The following is a 13,477-nucleotide window of genomic DNA, read 5'->3' as shown; positions in this document are numbered from 1 at the left end:
ACACCCACACACACATTCTTCCAGCTGATTTGTTCGTAACAAAATAGCCCATCTTTGATGCTGACGATGTTTGGATTCCTTCTGTTGTGTGGATCCTCACTCATCGTCCATCTGCTGCATTGTTAGATTTAACAGTCTTGTGTTTTGTAGTGATATGTCTGCTGTTGGATTAACATTGATTTCTCTGCAGTCCATTACAGGCAACAAGATTTGTCTCTCTTGTTTTTTTTGGTGGGGGGGGGAAGCGGGGTTTCTGTTTACTCAGATGGTCACTAGTCAGACATTGCAGCAGCTTCTTGCACTGTGACAGTCTGCCATGTTTTAAAAAGGATTTCAGAATCCTCAATCCCGCTGGTGTAGGTCAGCATCTTCTACTTACTGAATTGTTTTAGCTGATGCTACCAGCTGCAGCCAGCAGGGGAAAATGGTGGACAGTTTTTCAATGAGAATTTAGATTAGTTGCTCCACATTTTCTTGAAAATCAAACAAAATGTTTCAGTCACAAGGAGTTTGACAAAATTACACAAGTTTTTCAGAGCCTTTTCCCCACCCACAGTGCAGTCACAAACCAACTACTCCTGGATTGCGTTTATGTCCTGGAAGGTTCACTGGTGGTTTCCATCACTAAATCTTTTTTAATCTGAAATCTTTTCCTACCTGTAATTTTATTTTTTGTTTTTGATTTTTGATTTTTTTTTTTTAAAGGGATGCATAATTAACCCTTTCGCCTGTTAGTAAAATAAATATGGGCTGTACACCATGGAGTTCTTCAAATCAAGTAATCTGGTCATAGATCTTGTTGGATCTCTGTCTACTCAGGCTCTGCTCTCCTTCAGCGGCATTGGTTCTGTCAGCAACCTGACAGTCAAAGGGACTGGAGATATTTCAGGATAAAAACACCCAACCGATTGTGACTGTTCAGTCTAATCTCATAGATCATAATCATGGATTGATTGTTTTTAATAGACTCCCACATGGTTTAGTTCATTTGCAGCTGTATCTGTTTTCACATCACAGATCAGTCTGCATCAATATCAAAATGCCTTTGCTCTACGATCAGGTTCTCAAAAAACAATGCCTAATGTTTTTCTCAAGTTCATCTCACCAACAAAATGGTGAGGTTATTGTGTGTTTAAAATGTATTTGTGCAAATAATCTTTCAAATTGCTCTACAAATATTTACGTATATGTGTGTGTGTAAATGTATATTTAATTATGTATTCATTGCATTTGTCTTGATTGAAAAAGGTAACTCTGCGCGCCTATGACCTGAACATGATTCTCTGAGAGAGAACAGCTGCACCAAAATCTGTAAATGTGGAACGTTTCTGAGCTGGACTGAAAATGTTCTGCTTCTGTTCTGTAAAAGAGGTGAACTGTGGACATGATGTGTGTTTCTGGGAACGAGATGTCTGAGTTCCCACCTGGACTTGTTAGTCCATGACCTGAGCTCAGGTAACCAGAGAACAGCGCTTGGATTGGGTTGGAAACATCACCAATAAAAGGTCTGGTGTGTATTTGTTCCTGTTCTGAATCACTGCAAGAGCCAAAAAGCTTTTGCAAAATGTCAAACTGATTTTCAGAGTTGGACTTATTTAATGCATGTGTGCAGGCGTGTGTGGGTGTGTGTGTGTGTGTGTTCCTATATTTTGCCCTAAGGACCTCTCTGCTGGATGAATAAGATTCAGCCTTTAGAACACATACACACACCAACTAAAGCTCTGTACAGGTCATTAACACACCAAACAAATGAAATCTCCTCAGAAAGAAGGGAGGCAGCAGTAGATGTATTAGCATGAGAAACATGATAAAAGTGCCCCTCCATTGTGTTCTTATCAGAGTCCCATAATGCACTGGGAAGCAGGGATTGGCCCTGATGTTTGGACACACAACACTAAGCTTATCAGTGTCTGAGGCTCTCGCTCTAATGTTGAAAGACCACCATTGTTGTGAGCTTTAGGCAGAATACAAGAGAGATTTCTGGGTCTTCACAGTGGATTTAGTGGGGTGGATGGGGAAAGGAGAATATACGGCTGAAACCAGGAAAAGAGCTCAAAGTCATAAAATAGACACAATCTGAAAGAAATGCAGGCAAACAAATCAGCAGGTTGTCTAATTTATGGCATGCATCTTTTTACGTCAGTGTGACATGGATGGATGGAATTACACCAGCAGTAAATTTTTTTCTGAGTATGATCTGCAATTCCTGAGGAACCAACACTAAACAGTTTTGAGATTTTTGCTTTTACTGCTAGAGGTTGGGTTTTTGACTCCTTCAGGCTCTAACTGACACATATCTATTAGACAAAATTGTTCAACCTCCAGGCCAGGCATCTCTGGGCCCATCTGCAGTTTACCAGTCATCCATCTGGACGATCCAGAGGAGACATGGGAAAAGATTAGGTTTTCAGATGAGTCCAAAACAGAACATTTTGGTTTCATCTTCACATTGCCGTGTTTGGAAGAAGAAGGATGAGTTTAATCCCAAGAACTCCACCCCATCTGTGAAACATGAAGGTGCAAAAGGACTGGACGGTATTGAGGACAGGATGGTCGGACCATGTGTCATCAGATTTTGGGCCTTCCCTCAGTGAGACCAGTGGAGATGAGTCGTAGCTGGGTCTACTAGCCATTGTCACAATGGCTCCAAACCCACAGCCAGGGGAACTAAGAAGTGGCTCCGTAGGAAGCATTTCAAGGTCCCAGATTGATCTAGCCAGTCCCTAGATCTGAGCCCAGCAGAAAATCATTATTGCCCAGCAACAGCCCTAAAACCTGAACGATCTGGAGAAGATCTGTATGGAGGAGAGGACCAAAACTCTGCCGCAATGTGAGCAAATGTGGTGAAGACCTACAGGAAACTCTGGAACTGGACACAAAGGTTTCTGCACCAAACATTACATTCTGTTGCTCTAGTGTATCAAATTCTTATTCCATGCAATGCAATGCTTATTAATTATTTAAAATGGATAGTTTTTCCATGTTGTGTCTCACATGTCAGGTGAACATTATAGACTTCTCCACTTCTGGTTAGTAGGAAATCTTGAAAGGTCCTTGGTGTATCAAACACTGTACAGAACTTGTGGGTAGTAAATGTTATCACATGATTCCTTAAAGACCCCAAGGCACCAAATACCGTTTCATGGTTATGGGGGGTGAAGTGGAGACAGAGTGAATGTTATATTAACATCTGTGTCTGTTGTTTTTGCTTTAACAAATCATCAAGTTGAACAAGCTTTAGTGCTCTGGGACATGGAGGCAAAGGATGTGTGAGTGTGTATTGATCTTGGTGAAGGATCTCTTACCTCTTCCCTCTCCGGGGGTTTAAACCACACAAAGCACACAAACAGATACTCACAGGCTCCTCAGTGCGGAGTGATTTATTACAGCTTTGAAAAGGTTTGTTTATTCCATTACAGATGCACACAAAGTTCAATATTTTGTTGTTCAAGTCGGCTAAAAAAAGACAGAAAAAACTGTTATCGCTGGCTATACAGAGACAACAAGTAACATGCCACTGCTGAAGAGAGATATCATAAAGAATCTAGAAACAATTTGTGTAAATAAAACTAGAAAGCTGACTGATATAACCATTTTGAATCATGATGTGTGGAACTGCTCAGCCTGGCCTCCACACTGCACAGCTTTACTTTTTATATTCATCTTTCCTGCAAAGAAATTTCTTCTGTTGTCTGCACAGTCTTCCAAAGTATTCGTGCCCCTTTCTAGCCCACATTATAATGTTTTCTGGCTACAAACCTGGATGAAAATGATTCATGGTTTCCAAAATATTCATAAATCCTCTCTGTGTCATGCAGTGATATTCATTTCCCCTGATCTAATACTTAGTAGAACACCTGTCACTGCAGTTACATCTACAAGTCTCTAGGAGATGTCTACCAGTTTTGAACAGAATAAAATTTATGTCAACTCTTCTGCTTTAACCATCGTTTGTCATATATTGCCACAGATTCTCATTTTGACATAGGCTTAGACTTTGACTGGGCTGTTTTTGCATGTGAAAATATTTTGAGATACAAATCCATTCAACAAATGAGAATATTATTGAATATTATTGCTGCTGTCAGCAGCTGCTGAAAGTAACTAATTAAGTGACATGTAATCTAACTTAGTTACTTTCTGTAAAACTGTGTGAATCCAAGTCATTTTCTCTTCTTCTGCTCACATGGTTTTCTGCAGGGTTGCCAGAATCCGGTCCTGGAGAGCTACCAGCCTGCAACTTTTAGATGCATCCCTTCTCCAACACACCTGAATCAAACCAGTAGATCGTTACCAGGCTTCTCTATTACATGTTCATGAGGGAATTGAAGCATGTGATTCAGGTTAATGAAGGGTTTCATCTAAAGGTTGAGAAATAGTATTTCTCCAGGACTGGAAGTAGGTGCTCCCCTGTCTCAATGAAAGGGCTGTTTTGATAGACACACACCTGTTGCATTCTTGCATATTTTTGCCACTGATTAGAATAAAATGTGGTCTAAAACAGCAGAAGAGATAAACAGCTCTGTCCTTCCTGAGTGACTTAATGTGCAGGTTTCCCCTCTCTTGTCACCTCGCTTTCTTAGCTCAATGATGTGATTGTCTGAGTGTTCTGTTCTGCCTAATAAATCAAAATGTATCAGCTTGGTGGACACACCTTTATGTAAACCAAAACAAACACACACGCACACACACAGTTCATAATGGACTGACCATTTGTCATTCTCTGAGCTGTTGACAAGAAAAGTGTCTTAGATATGGGGTGCCTGTGTGTGTGTGTGTGTGAACACATGCAGTTATTGACTCTACAGCTTCATTATTATTCATGACTGATGATACCGCCGTGATGTCATCAGGTGGTTAGTTTCATCTTCATACACACGTTACTCATAGTTGTAGCTTGTTCACAGAGACACTGACATTTACTGAAACTGTGCATTTAATTCCCGTTGGATGTCCCTCAATACGTCATGTGAGAAGTTGTTACTTCAATAATTATTTATTATGTTTTAATATTTTGTAAAATTGACTTTTTCTTAGCTTTATGTCATGTTATAATGTTATTCCTTCATCAAAAATACACCTGGAGTTATTATTTGATTCTTTGATGCTTGTTTGACAAATCCTTGAATCTCCCATGGCAACCATTTGGGGGTGTCCAAACGCTTACTCTAACAAAGCCATTTCTACAAAAACTCCCTTGAGCTGCAGTGTCCAGCCCCTCTGCCTCTCAGCTCCTCCAGCAGCAGCATTTAGCAAACATCTGGTGGAGCTGAGTGTCTGCTGAGCTTATCATCAAGACTCTGAGTGCAACACACCATAAGAATGTTTCTGAACGGCATAATGAGGAGCATCGATGTGATGATGTGCTGAAGGCAGAGTGACAGAGAAGGAGCTTCTTAAAGAGACAGAGACCCATTACAAGGTGTCAAATTGTGAAACCAAATTCCTTTCAAATCATGTTTGACATATTCAGGATTTTCATAACAACAGAAGGTCACATAGTTATTTGATTGTGTCATAAAATGGCTTTATATACCTGGAAAATACATACTACATGATAAACCTCCTTAAAGTTTATTGCATTCCTGTAAGATGAGAATTTTGTTGATTTGGTGAAATTTTTACCCCTTTTGTGATGAGTGCAGCACATTCTAAACACTTTGTGATTATTTGCTGATGTGTAATTGAAAAGATGAATGAGATTACTCCACATTTTCTGAAGTCTGTGGGATCTTCAGTATTTGGGGACAAAGTTACTGTGTGAAGATTTTTCACAGTTCATCTTTTGTTCGTTGTTTCTCCTCATTTCTTTGCTTTAAAGGACGATGTTCCATGAATCATTAACAGCAGAGTAATTATGCACTATCAAACTTGGAATATTACCCCACTTAGCTAATGTTTAATGCTATAATTAATTCTGAAACCTGCGAGCTAACATCAATTTATTTGATTAGTACTTTGCAAAGTCACACAGAGGTTTTTCACTGTTTTGAGGTATGTGGGTTTGTGCTCATGTGTTAAGCTTTAAAATGTTTTTACATTAATTAAACTATGATACAGAGTGAGAGTGATTAATGAGAATTCCTCGCTTCATTTTTCATGTGTTTCATTTTTTCTTCTTCTTGTGTTTCTGGACAGAATTTTAGTTTTCACAGTCAAATTGTTGATGCTTTCTTTGCCATCTGCCAGGCAGCAGGTTGATCTGATTTGGCAAGGGACTGGGCAGTGACTGTTATTAAAGAAAGTCATTAGGAAATTGTTGTTTTATTGAAATTGTGAAGAATTAGAATGAATTTTGACAAAATATATTTGTATTTATATGTGTATTTATGTATGCAGGGGTGTGTTTGTGGGTGTGTGCGCGTGAAACTCGAAACTTTGAAACTTTTAGGCTGAAGGACCTCGGATAGAGTAGAGATATTAAACTTCAATATTTCATGGGCAATATTTAATGTGAAATGGTTTTATTGGATTGAGCAAAGAGAAACCCAGAGCCTGAACAGATGATGAGGCGTGCCATTGTTTCATACGCTTCTGAATTTTCCAGGAACAGCATCACTGCTAAGGCTGCAGATGATCCTGTAATCATAGAGCTATGCAACCGCAGAAGCAGTTCTGACGTTAGCAGGAATTTTAAAGTGAAAACGTTGCTCAAAAGTTCAGGTAAAGAGCTGAGCAGGTTAACATAGCTGCTATTGGATGAAAACAAAGCAGCTTGAATGGAGTTTGTATGCTCTCTTTCACATACTCAAGCTTCCTTCCACTGTCCAAATTTATGGATGTAGGTTTATTTGTTACTCTAAGCTGCCCTAATGTGTGAGTATGTGCATACATGGTGGTCTGTCCGTTGTCTCTGTTTGCTCCTGTGATGGACTGGCGACCTGAACAGAGTGCCTCGCCCAATAGCTGCTGGAAACAGGCATTCAGCTGGTTTTAGATTGTCAAAGGACCTCTCATGTCCACACTGTGCCCAGATGCAGGCCGTCCCTCACTCACATCTAAGAAATCAGATAGCGACAAACTTGTAGCAGCTACAGCTGATCCCTGGACAGAGAGTTGATATATCAAGGAGGCTGTGGAGGTTTTGGTGGTGCAAGAAGGCGTATTTTCAGGAATAAAGATTGACTGAGATCTGATTCGATGTTTGGTAAAGATTTAATTTTTAGCTCTCCCTTGCTGAACATTTGATATGCCCCCAAACTATTCTGTTTTTTTCTTTCTTTCTTTTTTCCAATTTCTGACTAAAGATTGAGAAAATCAGGTTTAATCTATTTGTTGTTTTCTCATTTGTTTTGTACTTTCTTTCCCCTTTGAAAAATGAAAAATATTAATTTAAGCTAAGAGTTTTTCTGAAGACATGTTGATGATGTGTCATGTTCTTGTAGGCAAGATATAGGATCACTGCTTTGACCTGTATTTTGGAAAATGCAGTGGTGGCTGACCTGGGTCAACAGCAAAAACAAAGATGAAAACATCTTGTTCCTTAGTCACCTTGTGTCTGGCATGGGTTTAACCACAGGAAAGTTACTTTGGTCCTCCCAGTGCTGTCTGAAGTTTCCACTGTCTGTTGTGAGCTGATGTGCCAGATGGTTTGTTTCATTGAAACACCTGGAATGTTCTCTGGAGATCATGTGGGAAAACGGCTGGCATTTTCAATAAATCCTTCCAGGTGATCGAAAGGAGCATCTGTCCATCAAAGTCTCAAGTGAACTTCAATTAAACACACGAACTGGATGGAACCACAGGAAAGCGGTCAGGGAACACGAGCTGCCATTGTTGATTGTCATCATTTCTGGAGCTGTCTGTCTGGGTTAATGGAACAAACCTTTTGTTTACCAGACATGGCTAGAAGACAGGAGAATTTATTTCAGGGTGCACCCTGAATCTATTAATTTAATCTGAAGTATGTGCATTCAAATGGAACATAGATCTGTCATAGCACCCGTAGTGCTAGAATCTTGTAGACGTGGCACATAGGCAGGAGGCGCTGTGAGCTCAAGTCTCTACTTGTGCAGAAACACCAAAACAATCATTTTCACCAATGTAAAGTTAGTTTTTAATAGCTTGTTTTCTTAAAGCATGGTAAATCACAGAGAAGCTTCAGTTCCATGATAACTGTATAACTCTTTCAAAGTATTAGTCAGCCATTTATTGTGCCTGTTCTGTTGACTGCTTAGCTCTTCCAGAGGCTTTATGCTAAGTACAGTGTTTGTAAAAACACTGACGTAAATTGTCAGATATGCTGACTGACATTCCTTTCCTCCAACTTTGCAAATATATTGCAATTAAAACAAAAGACTGAAAAACGCAGGGCTCACAGTGTGACAAATGTGTCGCTTTTCCAAAAACAAAAGATAGAAAAGAAACTGTGATGAGTTATTGTGCTGATGTCGCAAGTGTTTAACTACTGCCCACTTTGGTCACAACACTGTTGTTTAGATGACAGGTTAATCATTTAGGATTTGAATTTGTTTCCATGGTAATAGCTTGGTAACAGCTTACCTACAGGTCTATATGGGCTGTCTGACTTCACATCATGGCGGACTGCGCTCAGCGGATTGTGGCGCAGCGCTGTGAGCGCAGCAGTGAGGTGACCCAGCCCAATCTGAAGTGGTTTACTACAATACCCACGATTAAATAGATAACTATTTAACTGAGTTATCTATTAATTAGATATGAAAAGCACAGTTTATGTGCTTTTGAAACATTTAAAATGTGCAACACTGGTTAAGAGGATTAACCAAGTTTTAATATAAGAAAAGTCATCTTGTCACTTAAACGGAAGAACAACGTTGATCCAATTAGCAGTGTAACATGTAAACATAACTCCGGTTTGTGTGAGCGCATGTGGTTCAGCTATCAGCGTCATTTCTTAATCATTACTTTCTGTTTCACATGAGACTTTGTGAGGGAAATAAATTGCCTTAAAGGTAATTCTTATTAAAAGGATTACATCCATATAATCCCCTTTGTCCCAGTGGACACCCCAAAAAGCACACACACACACACCCACACACATATTATACATAACCAGATTAACACGTGGAAATAAATGTGTACAACCTTTTTGATATGCTACAAATGACAGAACACACCTCCAATAAAACCTGAGAGGATATTATTGGAAACCATGTTTTCCCGTGTGTGTGTGCAGGTTCATGGATATTACACCACATAAGTGTGACCAGAACATGCACCTTCTTGTGTGTGTGTTGCAGGTTTGTTATGTCGAATACACACCTGTGTGTAGAAGCTGATTATGGAATGAGACTTCATTTTGTTTATGCTCCCTCTCCTCAACCCCAATTAACAAAGACAAATCCGCTTCTATCATGACTAATGAGAGAGTTCAGCGTGAAGGAACTCTGAATTTTCATAGTGAAAAGAAGACTATTTATTCAATTTTCATGAAAATGATAAAACGCAGCTGATTGTCCATGAGTGTAAAGGGGCAGATTAGATGAGGATGAAAGGAAGAGATGACAAAATGGGATGAGGGAGAGGAGATAACACCAGTTTTCACATCTCTGTTAACTGTAAGGTTAATACTGGACTCATTTTTGTTTTCATTTTGTTTCATTTATTTATTTACTTCCATACATTGTGCAGTAATGAACATTTCAAATTGAGCCCTTAATAGACCTAAAATTAATAAAGTTAAAAAAGAAAAAGAAACGATTTCAAGATAAATGCATCATTTAATATAGAAGGTAGACAACATTTCTTCTCCTAAAGGCCACATAGCTTCGTATATATGCAGCCTTTGAAAAGCAAATGTTTAACATTTGCTCTCAGAGCTGCAGGAGACAAGCAAAAAAGGACTGACAGTGAAGCTAAAAGCAGAATATTTACCTTTTAAAACATTTCAGATTCATAGAAATACACGTCTAATATAGACTGCTTTAGAGAAGCATTCCCAGCCACCACAAATCTTAACAAAGTCTATTTTGGATATACTGCATGGCTGAGAAAATTTAGCTCTAAATCAGATCTGGGCAAAATGTTTTCTTAAACATGCCTTAAAATCAGTAACTGCTGATTGCCCAATTGTCCTACACAAATAGAACAAATGGCAACATCTTAATTATTTGTTGTTTTGCAGGTGGAGCTAACGGGAAGCAGTGTGTTTGACTACGTCCACCCTGGTGACCACGTGGAGATGGCAGAGCAGCTTGGCATGAAGCTTCCTCCGGGGAGAGGCATGTCTCTGTCCCAGGGAGTGGTCAGTGAAGATGGAGCGTCCTCAGCGTCATCATCATCACACTCTGAGACGCCTGAGCCAGGTAGGAGATCTGAGACAGGGGTGTAGGACTTGAAGCCAGGTCTCTCTTTGCTTTTTAGATAAAGTGAGACCTCAAGCTCAGAAGCAACTTCACTCAACTGACTGACATTTGTAGTGTCACACAAATTACTTTCTTCAGACAAATCCATGGAGAACTACAGAAGAGGATTAGGGCCAACGAAAAAAAAAAAAAGAATTCTGTCTTAAACTCAGAATTTTTTTTTTTTTTCGGTGGCCCTAATCCTCTTCCGTAGAGAACTGTGGTTTCCTTTAAATAACCTCACAAAATATTTTAATAAAAATACAATTATGATCTATATTGATAATAATCTATTCACCTATGTTGACATTTTTGTGCTCCCTTTGTTAAAAGAACCTAAGGGGTGAATCAGATCAATCATGTATGAACAGAGTGGGAGTCTTGTTGTTTTGTTTTTTTTCCTCAGTTATTGTCAATAATCATAATTTCCTACTTCTATAAAGTAAAAGCCGGCCAGGTGCTCAGCTGCTCAGTGCCAGAGCAGGTGCACCATTAATGGAAGCTACTTTCCTTGATGCAGTCGTCCCAGTTTAAAATTTTGGCCATTTACTGCATGTCTCTCTTCTTTTCCCTGCCCTCCTTCGTATTGAACTTCTACTGAAAACCAATTAGTGCCAGAAAAACCTTTGCAAAAGTCAGTCATTAAGGCCCAGAGGAAACACCAGCCTGTTTTAAATAATTGTAGATATACACTGTGTTCCAAATTATTATGCAAATTATATTTTCTCAGATTTCCCTAAATGGTCAATGCAAATGATGGTCAGTATAATTTTCGAGTCATGGACTATTACAGTATAAATCAAATTTTACTGAACAAAGAATGAAAGCAGTATTATTTTCAAAAATAAAAAACTCAAAATGCACTGTTCCAAATTATTATGCAGAGCAGATTTTCTAAACATTTTATGGATTATAAAGAACTGCAAACGGTCATTCTTTGAATGTGCAGCATTAAGTGGTCACATGTACTAAAATCAAAAGCTATTTCAATCAGAAACATCTTAACGGACCGAGTTACATGTTAACATAGGATCCCTTCTTTGATTTCACAGCACAATTCTTGCATCCATTGAACTTGTTAGTTTGTGGAAAGTTTCTGCTTGAATCTTTGCAGGATGTCAGAATATCTTCCCAGAGCTGCTGGTTTGATACGAACTGCATTCCACCCTCAGATCTTCTGCTTGAGGAAACTCCAAAGGTTCTCAATAGGGTTGAGGTCAGAGGAGGATGGTGACCACACCATGAGTTTCTCCCCCTTTATGCCCATAGTAGCCAATATTCCTTGCAGCATTCATTGTCATGCATGAAGATGGTACGGCTCTTCTTTTTGAACCATGAAAGAAAGTGATCAGTCAGAAAGTCCATATACTTTGCTGAGGTCATTTTCACACCTTCATGGACTCTGAAGGGGCCGACCAGCTCTCTCTCTCTCTCCCCATGATTTCAGCCCAACAAATGACTCCACCACCTGCTTGCTGACGTCACAGCCGTGTTGGGATGTGGTGGCCATCCACCACCAATCCACTGCTGCGTCCATCTGGACCATCCAGAGTTGCACACCAGTCATCAGTGAACAAGTCTGTTTGAAAATGAATCTTCATGTATGGCTGGGCCCACTGAGACCGTTTCTGCTTGTGAGCTCTGGTTAGTGGTGACCGAATAGTAGGTTCATGCACCGCAAGCCTCTGGAGGATCCTCCACCTTGAGGTTCCAGAGGCTCCAGCAGCTTCAAATAACTGTTTGCTGCTTTGTAAGGGCATTTTAACAGCTGCTCTCTTAATTCGATGAATTTGTCTAACAGAAACCTTCCTCATTATGTCTTTATCTGTACAAACCCATCTTTGTTCTGAATCAGCCACAAATCTCTTCACAGTACGATAACGCTTCAGTTTTCGTTAAAAATCTAATGTTTTCATATCTTGTCATACGGCACTACACTATCTGATGATTTTCGTCCGCAGAGATTCTTTCTCTTTCCCATATTGCCTGAAACCTGTGGCCTGTTTAATAATGTGGAACATCCTTCTTAAGTAGATTTCCTTTAATTGAGCTCACCAGACAAACTAATGAACCCAGCTTTCTGAAATTAATTATAGTGATTCAAAGAGCCCTGACACACAATACCACCTATAAATTTAATAGCACAATAAAAAAAAATTATCTTTATGACACTTAAATCCAATTTGCATAATAATTTGGAACACGGTGTAGAAGATTCAAGAACAAGCTTTTAAGCTCACCTTTTAAGCTCTTCCTTATCTTGCTTTCTTACTAAATATTTTGATTGACACATTGTTATAATGTAACAAATGTAAAGGAAATAATATAAATGTTTCTACAAGAAGATTTAAGAATTGTGCTATGTATCTATTACTGCTGAGCAACATAGCAGTTCCAAATGTTGTCATGCAGCATAATCCTGTTATATTCAGTCCATTCATTCTATTTAGAAATGTTCTTGCTGAATGTTCAGGGTCTGATTCACAGCTTATGGGAGATAGCTGATGACGAAGATTAATGTAATAACATTAATGTATATTTTGTTCTGTAAACTGCTGGACTGGATTTAAAGCCCTATGATCGACTGTATATTGGTTGCAGATAATGCATCAGAGCAAGAAAATAATCTGGAAAGTAACATCAGTGTAAGAAAGCATTCACTGTAAGTCAGTGTTCACTGAGCAAAAGCAGTAAATGAAGCTGAAAACAATTGATGCACAGCTATTTATTTAATCATTTTGTTTGATAAAAGGACTTAAATCTAAGCTTTTGAACTGATCAGTATTTCAACCTTTTTTTGGAATTTGCTTAGAGCTATCCACATTGTGTTTGCTCACTGGTTTTCTGTTAGCACTGAGTCCTGTTGATGGTTGTGAGATTGGGTAGAGTGGAAGTGGCTGAAGACAGTCCTTGGTTAGAGGTGGGACACATCAACCAGTTTCCAGTCCTATGTAGGGCAATACAGAGAACACCTGATATAGTTTAGATTTGACCTAGAAAATCCAACCCAACCTGACCCGGTCCAAGACTGTAGACATTGTTTCTGATCCCGATCTGACCTGACTAGTTAACTTTAATTAGAATATTGAGTCTGAAGTAAAGTTGACCGTCTTTTATACTGGTACCATTTTAAAATCCTTGCAGACCTCTGACTT

The 13,477-nt window shown here is 39.1% G+C and overlaps 1 protein-coding gene across 3 annotated transcripts in view; it reads left to right on the top strand.

The window, feature by feature from the left end:
• The window catches only part of npas3 (neuronal PAS domain protein 3), a 281,452-nt gene that overhangs the window by 218,666 nt on the left and 49,309 nt on the right, over positions 1 to 13,477 (top strand). For all 3 annotated transcript variants that reach the window (XM_028035528.1, XM_028035530.1, XM_028035529.1), the window contains one exon: positions 10,103 to 10,283. In XM_028035528.1, coding sequence (XP_027891329.1) covers positions 10,103 to 10,283 — 181 coding nt within the window. The remainder of the gene's footprint in view (positions 1 to 10,102; positions 10,284 to 13,477) is intronic.

Source organism: Xiphophorus couchianus, chromosome 13, assembly GCF_001444195.1.
Source record: "Xiphophorus couchianus chromosome 13, X_couchianus-1.0, whole genome shotgun sequence".
NCBI classification, from domain to species: Eukaryota; Metazoa; Chordata; class Actinopteri; order Cyprinodontiformes; family Poeciliidae; genus Xiphophorus; species Xiphophorus couchianus.
The sequence above is the reverse complement of the archived record's forward strand: the minus strand, read 5'-3'. Positions and strand labels throughout refer to the sequence as shown.